At 45.2% G+C, this 18622-nt stretch overlaps 1 protein-coding gene across 11 annotated transcripts in view; it reads right to left on the bottom strand.

Moving 5' to 3' along the window:
* The window catches only part of PAK1 (p21 (RAC1) activated kinase 1), a 68358-nt gene that overhangs the window by 4678 nt on the left and 45058 nt on the right, over positions 1-18622 (bottom strand). For all 11 annotated transcript variants that reach the window (XM_027466590.3, XM_038177853.2, XM_027466571.3 and 8 more), the window contains 10 exons: positions 18287-18324; positions 16181-16297; positions 15826-16000; positions 13542-13605; positions 12677-12725; positions 10024-10136; positions 6534-6651; positions 6027-6126; positions 2856-3052; positions 624-761 (listed from right to left, as the gene is read on the bottom strand). In XM_027466590.3, coding sequence (XP_027322391.3) covers positions 624-761; positions 2856-3052; positions 6027-6126; positions 6534-6651; positions 10024-10136; positions 12677-12725; positions 13542-13605; positions 15826-16000; positions 16181-16297; positions 18287-18324 — 1109 coding nt within the window. The remainder of the gene's footprint in view (positions 1-623; positions 762-2855; positions 3053-6026; positions 6127-6533; positions 6652-10023; positions 10137-12676; positions 12726-13541; positions 13606-15825; positions 16001-16180; positions 16298-18286; positions 18325-18622) is intronic.

Below are 18622 nucleotides of genomic sequence, written 5' to 3'. Positions count from 1 at the left end.
TGGCAGCTTGGTCCTTCAGTTTTACCAGGATTCCAAAGACACCAAGTTTTCAGTGAAATAACTGAGGGTTTCTCACAAGCTTTGTTCCATCACCTCTGCATTAAGAGCTGTATCTGGCAAAATGTGCTGATGCCAAACTGCTCCAGTTAACGCAAGACGTGCCCCTTCCAAAAAGCTTTGGGAACTCTCCTCCCGAAGAGAGACAACCAGAGCATTCGATAGCTGGAAGCCCTCCTGTTATCCAAATGAGAACAAGCATGGCCAGACCGCAACACCACAGCCAGATGTTGGGGTGAGCTGCGTGAAGAAGCCACGGGAATTAAGGGGCTCAGCATTCGGCAGGCCCAGGGCACAGAAATTATTTGAGGTTGGTTACAGAACACACTGCACAGCTGCTGCCAGTAGCAAGTACAGCACAAAAAGGAAAATACTCTGTTAACGCTTCATTATGGATTTGGGTTTTTTTGGTTGTTTGGTTTTGTGCTTTTTTGTTTGTTTTCTCAGTTATCTCAGCTGTGCTTGTGACTTCAGATGACGCAGTATTTAAGACCCAGAATGACATTTCTCCACCTGCCTATTCTCACTCTAGAATGCTTAATTGGGTCCTGTTCCCCAGCACTCACCTGTAGCAGCTCTTTTGCAGAACCTCTTTTTTCCACGTCCATTTCAAGACAGCGATTTAAGAAGTCTCGGAATATGGGTGAAAGCTTTTCTGGGTTCTGCAGTTCAGGAGTCCCGTTCGTAGCAATGAGATACAGGGCCTAAAGCAAAACAAGCACCAAAGAAACAGGAGGTTATGAAGGTCAGACTCCATCTCTGCATTACAGAGACACCCATTTTTCCTCTCCCTCCCCACAGTTCAACGGGGAAAAACAAAACCAAAAAAAAACCCTTATCAGGGTGACTAATAAACGCCTAAGTTTCAGCAAAGAGAATAGCTGCCGGCCCTATTTTTGTGTGGATGGGATCCAATCCTTTATTGTTTTACCCTCGTAATCTGGGTTTGGATCCTGCAGCCCTCTCAAGGGATTAAGAGGACAAAACCAGCAGTCCAGACTGTGTTTACATAGGGAAGTCGACTGGCACAGCTCCGCCAGTGCTCGACTCCTGCAATAACTATATCCCCATGGGAAGGTACCCCTGAATAAACAGGAGGCTTTGTTCTGTCCGTACTTTGCCCAAATGCACGAGGCCTAACAAGCCGATACCCTAAAGATGCAGTTGGTCCCTTACAAAAGATGACCAGCAGGTTCTCAAGCAGCACTTAACACCCTACAGAAACCAGGGGAGTCGTTTTGCTGCTGCTTGGGAATGAAGAATTCTCTAAGGATCAGGGAACTCAGGATCTATCCACTGCAAAATTTTATTATTAAAAGACGATCGCTAAAAATCGTTTTAAAATTGTTTTAAAAGGAAACAGGACTTCTGTCAGGGGCCTTTTGAGCACACCTCTCATCACATCTCACGGCAGCAGTCTGATAGCCTAGGAACTGGAACAAGTTGAGTTAAATGAGAGCAAAGCACCACGTTGCTTAGCCATCCTCATTTAACTCCACACCACCTTTCCTTTTTCTCTTCTTCACTGCTGCACTTCTCTCCCAAAATCACCTCCAGTGCAAGAGATGGAAACAAGTTAAACAGAACTGTTCTAGATCCCTTCATCCCGTTCAGCTGAGGAAAAAAAAGCCATAAAACTGGCTTATACCAAGAACAGCTGCATTCCTACAAACTGACAGAATTTCCCCTTTCTTTAAAGAATAAGAAACGAAAAGCACCAGCAAGGGTAAAGCCTGACTAAAGGCTTGTTAAACCTGGAGCTTTATTTGGAGCAGGCAAAGAGGAACACTGCACCAGCAAGAAAAAGTCCTGTTTATAAAAGAGTAATGTGGTATATTTTGAACACAAGGACAGCTCTCTTCCCCACTCACAAGGATTTAAGAAGCCAGGCACTTTGGGGATAGAAAGTGCCCCTATCAGCCTCTCCAGAAAGAGGGGAATTATGAATGCACATGATTAACTCAGACCCTACCAGAGGGTCTGCAACAGGAAGAGCCTGTGCCTCTGCCACCCAAAACCAGCGATGGCTTCTAACTTAAATGACCACAACCTTCTCACCACAGCAGCTAAGGAGACGTGCATCTGCATGTGATAAAACCACAGCAGAGGGTCACCTGCCTCCTCCAGTGCCTAGGTTAACCAGCAGGCTCAGTGTCCTGGTTTCAGTTAGCACAGAATTAATTTTCTTCCTAGTAGCTGGTGGAATGCTGTGTTTTGGCTTAGGATGAGAAGAGTGCTGATAACACCCCGATGCTTTAATTGTTGCAGAGCAGTGCTTATACTAAGCCAAGGACATCTCAGCCTTTTGCTCTGTCCTGCCAACGGGCAGGCTGGGGGTGCAGTAAGAGCTGGGAGGGGACAGACCCAGGACAGGTGACCCAAACTAGCCAAAGGGGTATTCCATACCATCTGACGTCATGCTAAACAATATATAGGGGTGGCTAGCTGGGGGGAGGGGGCCGGACTGCTCGGGGTTAGGCTGGGCATCGGTCAGCGGGTGGTGAGCAATTGCATTGTGCATCACTTGTTTGTACATACTATTACTTTCGTATTATCACCATTGTATCATTATTATTATTATTGTTATTATTATTTTTGTTATTATTTTGTTATTATTATTTTCCTGTCGTATTAAACTGTCTTTATCTCAACTCACGGGCTTCACTCTCCATTTCTCTCCCCCGTCCCAGAGAGGGAGGGGGGAGGGTGAGCGAACGGCTGCGTGGTGTTTAGCTGCCGGCCGGGTTAAACCACGACACTCAGCAAAGACCTGAGGGCAAAGAAAGGCACTCGCTTACTCTCAGGGGGTTCTCGTTGAGGTAGGGGGGTTCTCCTTCGATCATCTCGATGGCCATTATCCCCAGCGACCAGATATCCACTTTGGGCCCGTAGGCTTTCCGTGTCACCACTTCAGGTGCCATCCAGTACGGGGTCCCCACCATGGTGCTGCGCTTGCTCTGCTCGGGAGTGATCTGGGCACAGAAGCCAAAGTCAGCTGCAAAAGAAAAGAAGGGGGGAAGAAATAGTTAGAAATCAGCAGGTTTCTCCAAAAACAACACGTACTGATGCCAGAGCTGTGGTACAAGCTAGCCTGCTGCACTGCCCGCTACACTGCTGCTGCAAAGGAGCAGTTTTGTGGTTAACAAGGTGATCAGGAATAAGCTTCTGAATCTGACTCACTGAGACCACGAACATCACAGAGCTGCTGACTTGTCTATGTGAAGGACAGTGAGCACTAAAGAGACGTACATGGATGCTGTGAAATTTGACAGCGAGGCATTTTGCAGCTGTAACACACCTTAGGACCCTGGGATTCGTGCCATCAGGCCTGTATTTGTTTAGATTCATCAGGTGGTGTGGGGCTTTGATCCCCCAGCCTCCATCTACGGGTTCAGGGAAATGAAAGACTTGGGGAGCCAACCTACCAGTGCGGGCAGAGGCAAAGAAGCTGCTGAGTCCCTCAGCCTTCTCCATGTCTGTCATTACCACTTAGACATGGAATCTAGCTCCTAATATACGAAATTAGCCACCTATAATCGCTCACACACCACAATACAGAGCTCGCTGGGCCCTGCTACGTAGCTGGCGGTGTTCCTTGATGGCATGTTGCAGAGAGCTGCCGGGGTAGTCCCGTGTTTGATGTGGCCGAGGTGGATCCACTTCCACGGGTTCCTCCTCTTCTTGTGGACCCACCTCCATGGGCTCCACTGTGTTAGGCTGGAGGATGAGCCAGTCCCTGGCTGGGACTGCCCACACGGGCTGCCTCCCATCGGGTGTGTTTTCTGGCCTCTCTCAGTGGTCCTAGGACCAATTTCTTGTCCTCGCACTGAGGAGCACTGCTGCTCGCCTCTCGCCTTGCTCTTATCTCTGGTCTTCTTCCAGCCGCTGGCTCTCAGAAGACCAAATCGCTGAGCAAGTGGCGGGCCGGTGGCAGGGGGACCATTTAATAGGGACAAAGGCAGGGCCGGTGGTGGCCACTGCGACCTTGGTGAGGCCCTGCGATGCCCTCACGTGGACAAGGAGGAGTGTTGTAGGGCTAGAGGCCCCCTTTTCTGGGGCTGGCTCCCCCCTCCAGGCCATTTGGCTTGGCAGAGAGAAAGGCTGCCCCACGCAATCCCGTCTCAACCCATTTTTCTTCAGACCTCCAAGGGTCAGAATCTCTCATTATCAAGAGAAAACCCCACCAACCTCTTCCTCAACCTCTCAGTAACACAACAGCATTGAAATGAGTCAGAGGAAAGAGATCGAAGCACTAAAAGGCTGAAACTTTTGTTTAAAAAGGCTTTGGGAAAGCCAGGAACAGCAGTCAGGGTGTCTGACCAGCAGCCTTGTGCTCTCAGCAGGAGAGATGAAGCAAGCAAGGTTGGTCTTGTGTCCTAGCCCGCCAGGGCAACAAGAGCCACAGTGAAACACCCAACTGGATTTTACTTTAAATGGAAGCAAAAGGGGCAGGACAATGACAAACTGAAAACTTCTCTCCATCCAGCTGGACATCAGAGTGGGACTGAACTCGTCCTGGAGAGCACCCCCACCTTGATCAGCCAAGAAAGAAGCCACCAGCACCTTTCTGGGGCTCTCTTCAGCCTTGGGGACCAGGAACCAGACTTTTTCACGGTGTTTTTCTATGAAGAGCTCATCCGCCTGTCCTGCCACAGCTCCCAGGCAGCACCAAACATCTTCCCAAGCTGATACCAGCTCTGTCACCAGTGGGTGCAGAAGAATGAAGGCATCCATCGACTAGGGCTTCTGGGAAAGATGTTGGCCCATCTCCTTCATAACAGGCTTCACCAAACCGGCTGTGTTCTTGTGTGCCCAGCAGAATCAACGCAGCAAGATGTCCTGCCCATCCTGACCCCCTGTGGCATCACAGGTTTAATTTTAGGCAGAGTGATGAAAATGAAACTGGTCCCCAACTGAGTTTTTATCAAGGGTAACAAGCAGGAAAGGTACATATGGTCCACAAACAGAGCACATTTCCAGCAGAGCCAGTAAGAAACTCAGGTCCAGAAGGTTACTGCATCATATCCACAGGGACTTTCCTAACCTGAAGCTCCAGCCAAGTGCTTGCATACTGTGCTGAAAGACTTTGTTCCGTAAGAACAGAGCACCTCGGCCCTGATAAGCTATTCACTGCTAACACTCCCGAGATCTGACTGTACTAAAGTGCAGCTTCAGTCTAAAAAGTAATTATGTGCAAAACCGAAAAAAAAAAAAAAAAAAAAAGCACAAGCACCTTCTTACTCAGCATATCTGCACTGTGTGAATTTTGAGTCATATCTGCTGTCACTGCTGGCAAAAATAGATTTATTTATGCCTGTTGGGCGCTAGCCAACAGAACTGGGAGGGAGAGGGAGGAAGCACGGTTCTGTTAAAGCCATAGGTGGGAGATAATCATTCACTGGTCTCCGGACTTATCTCTGCAAGGGCAATGGCAAGCACAACAGCTACCTTAGCACCAAGGGTCTCAAGGTCTTCATTACTGGTGATAACACACAGAGGAAACAACTTTAAGAGCTCGGATTGGGCTGGGTTTGTAAGATTAAATGCTTTCTAGCTGAACAGATTTCAACTTCCCCTCCACCCACCTCCATCACCCAAGTACCTGCAGCATTTTCAAGACTGGGGAGATCACAAACAGATAAAAACTTGTGACCCTACACCTATAAATCCAGCTTTCTAGACTGGAGGTGCATTAAAATCCTGTTATTTCAGACAACAAAAACAGATGGCCCAAGGCTAAATGAACCCCAAACCTCACTGCATGTCTGTTATCAGTTCACAGGGATTTATGCTTGCCAAACTCCGTTGAAACAGATACCACAAAAATACCTCCAGGAGCATTTCTACAGGCTCTTCATCACCACAGCATCAAGCATCTCAAGCACCCAGCTCCCCACCAGGCCTGCTCCTTGCAGCTAAGAAGCCTGGGTTGATAACTAAAGGCACCACCAGCGCTGCTCCCCTCATACTTAGTTTGACAGAGCCGTCCATTCCCAGCAGGATGTTGTCACTCTTGATGTCTCTGTGAATAACTTGGTTCGAGTGGAGGAATTCCAGAGCCTGGAGACACTGGAAAAAAAAGAAGGAAAGATGTTCTGACTGTGCATCAAGTGCAATTAGCCAGCTATGGATTCTAACAATGTGCATTTTGAGCAGCCCAGGCTTAGATTTTTAAAGCCTTTTCTATATCCAGTATGTGCAGGACAACAGAGACATCCCCACTGGGACCAGAAGGTGACAGGTTAGTCCCCCCAAAAAAAAGAGGATTCCACAAGTATTCCAGCCCCATTTTGCAGTTCTCACTCTAGGGTGAAACCTAATAGGAGCATGTCACGACCTCCCCAGTGAAATCCATCCTCTGAGAAGATTCCTGCAGCAGTAGAGAAGCTGTAGACAGCTATCCCAGCAGAATAAATCAGAGAAAGCCCCGTCCCCTTCCTCCACACAGTTCGCCCAGGGTGTGGGTGCAGCTTTACCTCTCGGCACACAGCTGCGATTTGTCCTTCGTCCATGCAGGTCTCTGTCACAACATCTGTTAGGGAGCCTCCTGCCAAGTACTCCATGACGACCCAGAGCTCTTCTCCTACAAGGTAGCTGAAGTGCCAGAAACAGTTTTTAGAACAAGCAAATACGAGCACGTCACCGTTTACTGAGTCAGAATGCACTGGGTTTTAAAGCTATCTTAGAAGTGCAGGGAAACCACGAGGCTTGAACAGAAAATTTAACTGCACTGGGGCAAATTCTCAGGGCAAATTCTGTGCGTTGGAGGATCTGACCACAACCTGAAAGAGCAGAGAAAGGGTGAGTGCAGAAAGCTGAGGAGAAAACAGGGCTGAGGTGATGGAAGAACAGGTTAAAAGTTTCCTGGCCAAAGGAAAACTCAGCAAGGTTGAGTTTTTCTGCCATGGAAAGGGCCCAGGCTATGAAGGAGATGAGCTCACAGTACCTTCAAACATAAGGAGAGAGAGGAAAGAGCTACTAAGCAAGGATGGGGTGCAAGTATGCATCCATCTCTAAACAGCTGGTGCACAGCATGATTTTCAAGGGCTCTTACACTGACAAAGGTGGCTGTGGGCTGATCTGACACCACTGGCAACCTCCTACCCTAAACAACTGCCTGCCCTTGCCCAGGCACAGGAATGGTCCTGGCTGGTTGCCCATGTACAACTTTTCAGTTCTTTTTCAAGAACACCATTTTTTTAAGTATCCTGCATTTGAGAAATCTCATTTGTAGGAAGCCTGTAGGAAGATAAATAGGAAAAAGCTGAGATGAGGGTGAGTTTTCACATCCATTTGGGATATTGTTCTCTTTTGGGAGCAATGCACTCATGGCTAGAATCAGAAGACCTGGAAAGGAGCAGACAGATGAGTCGAGAGAGACAGCAGAGAATCGACTTGCAAGCTTCTGCCTGCTGGCATGAGGACTCATCAAGTCATTTGTTTTGCTCAGAAACACTGATCCTGCTGAAAAGTGAACAGGGAATTTGCTACGAGACAAAGGCAAAACGCAGGGTGGGTTCTAGGGGATAAATAAATAGAAAGCAATAGTGAAGGAGAAAGAGGTTTCTGACTTGGCACAGAAAATTGACAGGGATGAGTGCAACATCACAGGAGTGAGCAAGAGGTGTGCTCTAGCCCCTAAAGGACATGCTGCCAACACCTCAGATGACGAAAAAACTCCCCAAAAATAAAGAACTGTGCTCTAGACTGTACCTGGACAACAGAAATATTAAAAGCTCTGCATAACTGTAATATTAGAGACAAAGACGTGATCTCAGTTTGGTGATGCTTCACTCAGCACTCAGGAAACAAACAGGCACGTTGGGCCAGGCAGAAGGGATGCAGCTCCCCAGCAGCAAGATCCTGCTCTTCCAAAGCCTCACAACAGGCACAAGAACCCCCAGCGTTCACCCTCCTTGCTGTTCTGTCCATTTGCTGCACTCGAACAAAAGCTGATCCCTCTGAAAAAGCTTAGTGAGAGAAAGTCGGGGACAAAAGAAGCGGCTCCCGTTGCTGGAAGTTTTAATAAGACAGCAGGACGTGCAGCTACCCTACAGCTGGGATGTATTGGCTCGACAAGGCATGTGCATGTACACGGGGATGTTCTCTCTAAAGGAAGAACACGCATCTCAAACAGTTTTCCCAAAACAAAGCCTCTGATCAGCCGGGAGAAATACACACTTTCAGCCCGCGTGCAATACTTAAATGTTCTTTTCTGCTTTTCTCATTTTCCACAGGTAATTTCTGCTCTTTCCAAGAAGAGGGTGCCTGCCCAGCACCACTTTCTCTGCACAAACACGCCCCTTCCTCAAAATTTCACAAGCACGCTTTATCCTTTCGATAAGGCAGCTCTTTACAACCATGCTTATAACACAGAACACAGCACCATATAAATTCAGCATCACAATGGATGCTGCAGCATTAAAAGTGCTTTTTTTTTTTGGCTAAGACAACCGAGGAAGATGTTAAGGAAACAGTTTGATATACATGCAGAGCAAGCGAGTGTCCAAATATTCTCTCTCCAGTTCCCAGAAGAGATTCTGGGTCACATCCCTCCTTTCTGTCTTCAGAAAATGAGCTGCCAAGAGTAAAGCCTGAAGCTCACCCATCTAGACACTGTTTTCCTTACAAAAAGCCAAACCTGTAGTTAATCAAGATGAGTTTCTGACAAGTGCAGCAGGCTGGAAACCCTGCTGCAGCTCCACTGGAACTAGCTTTAGCATAAGGTGAATGATTCAGGCTTGACACAACGCATCAGTGTTAAACTGATGCTGAATTCAGTTCACCGTGCAACACTTCTGCCCTGTTATCTTCCAACACATCGCAGATTTCCACGCTGACAGCCTGGGACTGATTCCTGGAAGTCAAACAGGGGAGATGCAAGCATTCCTTCTGCTTTCAAAGGCAGCTCCCCCCTACCCCCACAGAAGCACAGTCACCACTTGTTCCTTCTGAAGCAGACAACCTCCAAAGAGCTGACAACTGCAGCACTGCTGCCATCACCCCTATGCAGAGCCTCAATACCCCACAGGGAAGAACTCGCAGTCACATTTGTTTGCAGACTTGCTTTTTACTGCCCTGAGCTATACAGCGAGCAGAGTTTTCGTGGCTGCACGCATTTATGTCAGGAACAGCTTATGCAGTGCAGCAGTCACAGTGCTGATTGTTCCCGCTCTTGTCCTGTCCTAATAATCCAAGGGATCCCAGAGCAGGTCCCTGTATAGGTGCAGTGGTTGCAGAAAGGAGAAGTAGGGATTCAAAAAGTCATCCCACATGGATGTAACACATATAATGCCAAGCAGGAGTAACGCAGCACGTGTCCAAGTCCATAAAACCCAGCTCCAAGCAAGGAATAAGCCTGTTTCCTCTATCTCCCAAAGGGTTATTCCTCTCTGTGCCAGCTCTCATTTTTTCCCTTACACACACCCACAAGAAAGCAGCCTCGCTTAGTTATGTGTCCTATGTCCTTCGGCCTTACCACTGCTATGCTACAACACAGAAAACCTCAGTGGACAGCCACAGGGACACGATTCCCACCTGGACATTGAAGGGTGACTCTGCAAGCAGAGCATTAGTATTGCTCAGGGAGAAGGAAAGAAGAGGAAGAGGAAAACAACACAGTTTAAGGTATTCCCATTTCTCCTGTAACATCAGGAAGGAAATGGCTTGTCGAGTCAAATTTGGCAGAGCACCTTGGAAAATGGAGTCCTGACAGCCTGCTGCTAATGCCATTGCTGTCAGCACCTCTAAAGAGAGTCTAAATACTCCGATAATGCCAGTTCAGACACTTGTTTCTCCTAGGATATGGATGGAGACCACTAAACAACCCACACCCCAACCTTGCCACATCCATTAAGCAATGCAAGATCGTCCTGTATCTGCATTAAGCTGAGATGGATCACTTAAGAAAGTCACAAAGAAGAGTTTTCCAGAGGCCCTTTGTGAACCCTTCAAATCACAACATACCTGTCCAAGTAGTTGACGATGTTGGGGTTTTTGTTTTCCCTCATTACCAGGATTTCATTGATAATCAGTTCTTTTTTGGGCTGCTGCTGCAAATTCATCTGTTTGATTGCAACCTGCCGGGAAGGAAATGAAAGAAGTAGGGCATTATTACATGAGTTCCTTAGAAACCTGCCAGTACCAGTGTCAATCATTTTAATCCCCCTTTCAAATAAAGGATAAAGCCACTTATTCATCATTGGTTACTCAGCAATTTAGCAATTCCTGCAGCCAGTCCATTTCTACTCTGGCTGGATATTTGATGCCAGAAAAGGAAAAGGGGAATTACTGTTTTCATACTTAATCTTTACATCACTGTTGAACAGCCAACTCTACATTTTTTTTGGCAAGAGAGCAGTGATACCTTCATTCTAGTATGGACTGATACATCAAAGACTCCTTATTCCCTAAATGATTCTTATTAATTTTATTTTGAATCAGATGCTTCTTTACGTTTGGATGCTTTTCTTCTTTGTTTTGTTTTGTGTTTTTTTTTTTACTCTTGTGCTTCTAGAAATCTACAGCAGAGCAGGTGTGCAGGGAGAAGGTAAACAACACAGCCTAAGTGAAGTGACAATTCTACTTCTTCCCATCACAGCAAGACCTAGGGGGAAAGAAGCACTGATATTTATATAAAAGGATGAAAATACATGAATTGGATCGCAGTCATGCCAAAGAGAAATAGGGGCAGGTTTATTAGTCATGGCCCTGTGGCTTAATAGCTTTCTACCCACCTCATTATACCTACTCCACGTGTACAAGCACAGAAAGCAGTTGGGTACAACACACTTTTAACTCTTCCATTAAACTTATATTTAACTCTTCCAACTATCCCTGGTATTTTGTGAGAACACCTGGCCTTTAAAGACAGAACTTCAAACCAGTAAGACTGCTCAGCCCAGCAGGATGCAGAAACATTTTGGTAGATGTAACAGCCCAACTGGCCTTAGCACAATATTTGGGCAAAGGGAATGAAGTGCGATTACGTCTTTACAAAACTGCTGCTTGCAGAGAAAGTGGTATAGACTGGTGGAGGGGAGCCAGGAACTCTAGCCCACAAAAGCCAGGACTGAAAGAAAGGAGCCACAGAGTGCCAACAGGGATGGATACAATTAGCATTTTGATAGTATAGCAGGAGAGGCTATAGAGAAAGCCCCACACATGAGAAGGCAAGAACAGACAGACACCATGCTGCTTTTCCACGGTATTCACGAGGCTGCCACACAGTACTTAAATAAGGGAGAAACAAAAACCCCATGCTGCTCTTTGCACAGGATCAGAGAGGAGAATGAAAGGTGAAGAAGAGAGGGAAGGCATTTGCTGCAGATAAAGAAATTCCAGACCAAGGATACCGAGGGAGCCCCTGTACTTCGGCGCTGCTGTTCAAAAGTAGACCCAAGTGCACACTTGCTCCAAGGGGCACTTTCCTTTTTTAATACTGCCATGTGCATTAGAATACAAACTAAACAGCTGTAGTTATACTAAATAGGCATCATCAGTGAAAATCACGAGTATTCTTAATCCCAGGAGCTGCCCAAGGCTCCTGTATGTTGCACAATAAAGAAATTTCCTTCTAGTGCTTCTAAAATGTGCCGCCTTTCACTGAGCTCTGGGTTGCTCAGCAGCATTTCCTGGGAAGGAGCAGGTTAAGAGGATGCCAAGGCTACAGCGATCCCAAATGCAATTTTAAAAAATCCAACTAGTATAAAGGGAATCATTTTAAAAGCTGGTTGTACTCCAAGGGTTCCAATATTCACATGGGAGTTTCTGAAGGGGTCCAGAAGGAAAGCAGAAAACCACCGAAGGGATTTCCTCCTCCTGTAATATTTCTCCTTGCTTCAAAATAAACGTGATGCCCCTTTCTCAGAGGCTGCAATTAAACTGTCTTATTTCTTCAGGAATTGTGAAGGGGGGTGAGGCAGTTTCATCCAAAAGCACACTCACGAAATTTAGTCACGAAATTTACCGGTGGGTAACCCTGATGTTGTACAAATGCAAAGTGGAAACACAGTGCTGCAGACTTCCATAAACATATCTGGAATAATGGACACACACTTCACTCTTTAACAATCCTCCATCTAGCAATAATCGTTTTCACTGAAGCTGCATATCCATCCCTCTTAGTTTATTACCTAGGCATGCAATATGCACAGGACTTTTCAATATTCGGGGGGGGGGAAAACAAAAGACACACTCCTCATCTCTCAGCTCAAGGGCAAAAGCAGGTGGGCAAAGGAACTATTTCTATGCAAATCAACTCGTGTAAGTGTAGGAAACAAAGGAGTAGAAGACAAAAGAATGTAAATGGGGACAAGGAGAAATATCAGGGATGAAGAGAAAAACTTCTGCTGAGGAGCAATCCAGTCTCAACATTTGCCTCCAGCCTTTGTGGACACAGGAAGATTCCCTACAAATACAAAACGATTCAGGAATTAAAACCTGGGGAATCATTTTTTCCAGTTTTCTGCTCAGACCACTCGACCATGCCTTATTAGCAAGGAAATAAATGCCTCTTTAAGGACAAACCCCTAAAAGAATGTCTTCATTTTGCAGCATCAAAGCTAACTTTTAGGAGACAATCCAAAATCCACTGAAGTGGTATTCTGGCAGCACTTACCTCCTGTCCTGTAGCTACATCCATTGCTGTGTAAACTGTACCTGAGGCTCTAAACAAAAGGGAGAAAAAAATAATAAAAAAAGCTTATTAGCATCTCATAGCAAGACAGAGCTTAATACACTCCTCTTCCCCCTCATCTCTGTCAGGTGCTCTCATTCCCGTTCTTGCCATGCAATAATTCCAGTGGTAAATGTAGTCTGAAATATTTCTTAGCCAACTTCACTCTTGGAGCAGAAGCCGGAGAATTTATGGGGAACAAAGCTCCCGGTACAGGACGGTTATGGGCAGCCAAAGCCTTGCTGCAATGTAGCCCGGGCTGCAGGACTGGGAGCTGATCCCAGCTAAATGGGCATGACGGCACTGCCCTGGCTTGCAGAGTGCCCAGCGCGATTACAGAGCAGGCAGGATCAGCTGAAATAACCAAATGTGGCATTTGTAGTGCAGGAAACAGCAGTTTGAGCCTCAGCACAAGTGTCCCTCAATGATTTGCCTCCCCCAACTCTTCCTTACCCCCCACCCTGCTGAGAAAACCACAAACCAGCATCGAGGAGAGTTAACTCCGCAGGCAAATCTGTGATTTGAAGATTGTCTTGCATGCTGAAAATAAGCAGTTCCTTCCCTGCCTGCAGCTATATTTAGCAACCCGATCATCTAATGGCATATTTTCTTATATTAAAGCACAATTGCACAAAATAGCCCGGTCACTGTGACTCAAAACTTTGCTGGGAAGGGGAAAAGAGCTGGGGTGGGGGTGGTGGAACAAAAAAAAAATCCTCATCAGCTTTTCCAGCAAACTAACTTAGCCCAGTTTCAATGATCCCTTCCATAAGGAAAGGTACAGGACAGAAATGAAGCATATACCAACCCTTGCCCGATCTTCTCAAAGCGTGTGTACTTCTTTTTTGGATCACCCACACTCACGATACTTCCTACAATGAAAAAGAAAACAAAAAGATTTTAGAAATACTTTTTCATACAACGACACCGAGACAATTTCTGTCAGGAAAAAAAAAAATTTACTGTTTTTTCATACCAGCACAAATCTTGACATTATTTACCTAATGGCCAGGTTGGCCTGGGCAGTGCTCAGCTCCTCAATTAGGAGCCCCAAAACTAGGGAAGGGGCAGCAGCTTTCAGTTGCCATGCGACTGCAGCCCTGGTTTTAGAGAAAACCCTGAGGCAATCTCAGCTCATTTTCCCCTACAAAGGCTGTTCCTGCATCCCTCCGAGGGCAAAGCACTTCGCTCAGGGCTCTGCGAGGTGGTGAGGGGCTGCTCAGGCCCAAGGTGGGTTTGGTAGCCATGAAGAATGCAACCCAAACTTTTCTGGATGAGAGGAGGGAGCTCCGCACAGGAAAATCATGAAAAAAACCCAGCTGGGTGCAAGTCTCCCCTATAATAGCACTGGAGTGGCTAATAGGATCAGGAGATGCAGAATGTTTGGAAGTTGCTCCAGCAGCCAACACACGGTGCTGCTTTCGCCGGGGTCTAGGCCTGAGCCTAAACAGATGCATACTGGCAAGGAAACTGCTCGTGGTCATTTTGCCAAGAAATCCAGTAGCAAGCAGAGTAAGAGCAGGCTATTTTCAGCCCCCGGTGGCCAGCAGCCAAGCCCACAAGGCTCAGGGCAGACAGAGGTAAGAGAGGGGAACATGGTTCTTGTTTGGGGAGGAGGGCGGGGAGAAAAATCCGACTCTGTACACACCGCTGCACAATTACTGAAGCAATGCTGTGTCTGCCCTAAGGACAAACATTTCTGGACAAATATTCGTAAACTTTCCCTGGAAGCCTAATGCAGGCTGCAAGGTTCTGAATGCATGAGGTAAATGTTTGCACAAGGCAGTCACAAGAGGCAGCTGTCAGTCGTGCCCCGTTTAATCCTCTCCGTTTGTAAAAGGGGGGAACGTTTCCTACCTCCCAAAAAGCCAGGCGAAGACTCATTAATGCCTGCACTAATGCAGCATTGTTGTTAAAGGGTAGGAATTACAGAAGTGAATGTATTTGCATTAAAAATAGTACCTTTTTCCTGCCTCAGACCTTCCTTACGCTACCTGCTCACAAAATGGCTCAAATCCTGGTGGAAAGGTCCCGCTAATTCAGCAAGAGAGGGAAGTTGCTGCTTTGAAACAATGAGTCTTGAAAGTGCAGGTTTTCATATAGCAAGCATTTTTAATTCACACGCCATCTATTCAATTTAGCATTTTATTCACAGAAATGAGGCACCCACGTGCCATTTTATTAAGTTGTACCCTCAGAATTCCCCTTGACCCAGGTATTTGTCTTTGCTTCATAAAATAATGACATTTAGGAGGGAAACTCTCACCAGAGGAGAGTAATCTGACCTTAGGGGTGCGATCACAATTTACATAAACTGATGAGCACGACGTATATTTAATTAACACGGGATTAACAGATCAAAGAATGAGAAATGCTCTGCTCTAACAAAAGCTGGCCCATGCTGAGGAGAGCAATCAATTGCACAGAAGAACTTGTTCAGCTGTCAAATACTGCCACAGCATACCCCAGTAATGCCAGGCAGTTGAGGAACACTTTAAATAAAATCCATGAACTGAAGGTCAGGACTGTTAAAGAAACTAGGACACAACAGAAAGACAAGGTAAGCCTTGAATTTTTCTCAGAAACACCCACTAATTTGAGTTATTTACTAGGTATCCACACAATGTCAGGGCCCTTAAAAATAACCAAGTCATTTAACGTCACGATATCATGGAAAATGAACTTGGGGTTGCATTAATTTTCTCTCCATCTTGTAGCCACGGTAAGAAGCTCTGCTCATCACCTTAGGTCTAACATTTCAATAAAATCATCCACGCTCCAGGGCTATGGAATATCAAGAGGTGGAACAGTCTCAGACTTCATGGTTAAGGAGATGTTACATATTCAGGGCTCGTTTTAGAGTCTGAGGATCTGTAACTCCCAGGGTACTTCAGCTGACAGCAGAGGTGCTCAGCTTACATTTATTCTCCCCCCCATACATCTGCCCCCAATTTTGGGGTACAGTCACAGGGCAAAGTCTTCAGTAAGGGATCTCAAAGTAGCAGCGTTAAAACATCTCAACTTATTAAAGTTTTAAGATATCACTACAGCAAGACCTTGGATTTCAGGAAAAAAAAAATAAAAGGACATACTTAATTTTTCCAGAATCTCTTCATCTGACATTTTTGGCTTTTTCTTCTGCTTCTCTGTGTTCCTGACCAGCAAGTCAGGTGCCGTTGTGTTGTTTTCCGAGGGAGAAGGAATAGGAGAAGTGGCCACATCTCTGGTAGGAGGAGGAAGAGGGTCTATCACAGAGCGGGTGTATATCTAATTTTGTTGAATAAAAACATTCATATTAATATAAAGCAGATGACGACTTAAAAATACTTCCATTCATCCTTTTTTTTCCCTGTTAATGATGTATTTCTACACCTACAGTGCTAACAGATAACTCCAAGACCTGACCGTGACTGCAGCAGGGGTGCTGAAGGAGATATTACTACTCACAGATTTTGTGTGTTCAGGTCTTGGAGCTATCACAGGGGGTGGAGCTGCATCATCTTCATCATCTTCGTCTTCAGACACCGAGGGCACTGCAGGGGTCTCAGACACGGCTTTCACATTCTGCATGTGGTTACACAAAGAGCAAAAATAAAAACCCAAATTCTTGGGATGAACAAGTCACAAACTTTGGATTAAGCTCCTAACAGAGAGTGCCTTGAAGCAAGAACAGAAAAATAATAATCAGAACAGGTTAGAAAGTTACAGTATCTTAAAAATCCAAGCTCCAAAGGTCCTGAGCCTATGCGGGAAATATTTAGATGTCCAGTTCAGCTGTCATCTGCTTGTCTGATCCCCATCCTCTTCCCTGGGATTTACGACTCCCCTGGGCTCTCACATCGCCTTCCTGACACCCACACGACAGACCCAGCAACTCTGGGCTGCTGTGAGGATAACATCTGAGTTTGGATGTAGCTGTCTCTATTTATATTGCCTCTATTTCTTCCCTCGCTGCTTGCTCCAAACCTTTATCATGCAGATCAGAGATTTCAGTCTTCGAGTGATTTAATTCACATCAGAATTTAAATGTTTTCACTAAAAGTTGGGAGGTCAAGTTGACATCAGCTTCAGTATTAAGACTCAAAACTAAGTAATGAGGTATTCTGGAAGCAGAATCTGGTAAAACCTTTCAAAATGCCTTTGAAAACGGCACCCTAAAGGAAAATATTACATAAGGTAGGAATGATGAATTTTTATAAAAAGTTTTATAAGTGATTAAGAAATAATTATCTGGATTTTATTTTTTGCAACACTGTGATTGGAACTCAAAGCTACTCATAACCTTTAAAATTTGACTCTGGATTCGAAGTTCATGGCATCCTTTACACTATAAACATTTCAAAATAAACTTGGCAAGCCCCTCGACCCACTAGACCAGTTCTGCTTGTACTCCTGCTTCCAGTTTGTTTACCAGCAGCTCCCTGAGAGTGGCAGCAGAAAAAGACTTCTTAAAGTACTGCAATAAAGTTCTCTCTGAAATAAGGGGGGGAAGAGGTAAAGTTTTACTGAACCTAAGATTTTTGAAGTCATCAGCATCCTAACGTTAAATTGTTAAAGCTTTATCTATTAAAAACAGCTACAAAATAAAGTCTACGTACTGGTAATTTCCCAAATCTCCCTAAAATTAAAGGTTACCCACCCAGCATCTTCCAACAAACACCAGTCTACTGAGGCAGCTTGATGACTACTGCTTTTTCCAGGATTTATTTTAATACCCAACTGCCTCAGATATTCTAAGCTCCTGAAGACTGATGCACAATGAAATGTGATAATAAATGACAAAACTATTTTCATTTCCTTTTAGCAGGTTCCCAAATGGTCACAGGAATACGCTGCCTCCAGAAGTGAGCAATACGTGCCAGCTCCCGATACCATCACAGCAGTAAGAAAGTAAGAGATGAGGGAATTGGGAGGGGTTTAAGAATCCCCTAAAATAGAAAGTTTTGTTTATTCTCTTTCTCTCGCAGACGTACACAAACATTACAGAGCTTTTCAGCCCTGTCTCCTAGCAAAGTCAACAGGAGCGGTGCCTGTCCTGGTGAGGACAGAGTAAAGGTCAAGCAGAGAGGAGAACATTTTATTTCCCTTTCTGCTGAGATTAGGTTGGTTAATCAACAGTGCTTCAATCAAACCTCGCAGGTTAGTAATTAAACTGTGCTAGATCACAGATGTTTATAGAGCCATACGAAACCTGAAAGCAAAGTGGTTATGATTTTCTAGATTACCACACCCCAAAGAAACAGACCAAGAAACAGATCAATTTCTATAAAAAACAGAATTATTTCCAGTCATTAATTCACTAATTTCTGACTATTTCACTAATAAAGCCTCTTATTTCTACTTGACTCTCCCACTGTTAATGAAAAAATGTGCAAGCAGCATGCCCTTTGAGGATAATTTACCTGTTTTTAGAAATGTACTCTCCACATAGATATGTATAGTTCAGACTTTAAGATGATTTTAAAACACTAAGCAAAATAAAAGTTTACGTGTAGCTAAGAATATTCTATGCAAGTTTTAAAATCTCATGCAAGAGATGATACGAAGGCTTACCAGTGTATTTGATGAATTGTAATCCTCGGCCAATTTATCTGAAAGAGAGACATATTAATGCAGTTATAAATGAACTGTAAATGCAGTAGCACTGGGGAGAGGAAAAACGGACAAGCTTCTTTTGGAAGGGGCAGGAAAAACGGCTCCTCCCAAGTCCAGGAATCATCTTGCATAACTTGAGGCACTTTGGAAAGGGCAACTGGCATAGAATTTTATTTTTTTTATTTTTTTTACAGAGAAGAGAAAAAGAAGTAGTGCACACACACACATTCCTCTTGGGGAATATCTTTCTCCATGATCTACACAGGCACTAGACGCAACTAGACTCCTAACCCC

The sequence above is a fragment of the Anas platyrhynchos genome, chromosome 1 (assembly GCF_047663525.1).
Source record: "Anas platyrhynchos isolate ZD024472 breed Pekin duck chromosome 1, IASCAAS_PekinDuck_T2T, whole genome shotgun sequence".
NCBI lineage: Eukaryota > Metazoa > Chordata > Aves > Anseriformes > Anatidae > Anas > Anas platyrhynchos.
This window is presented reverse-complemented; position numbering and strand designations above follow the sequence as displayed.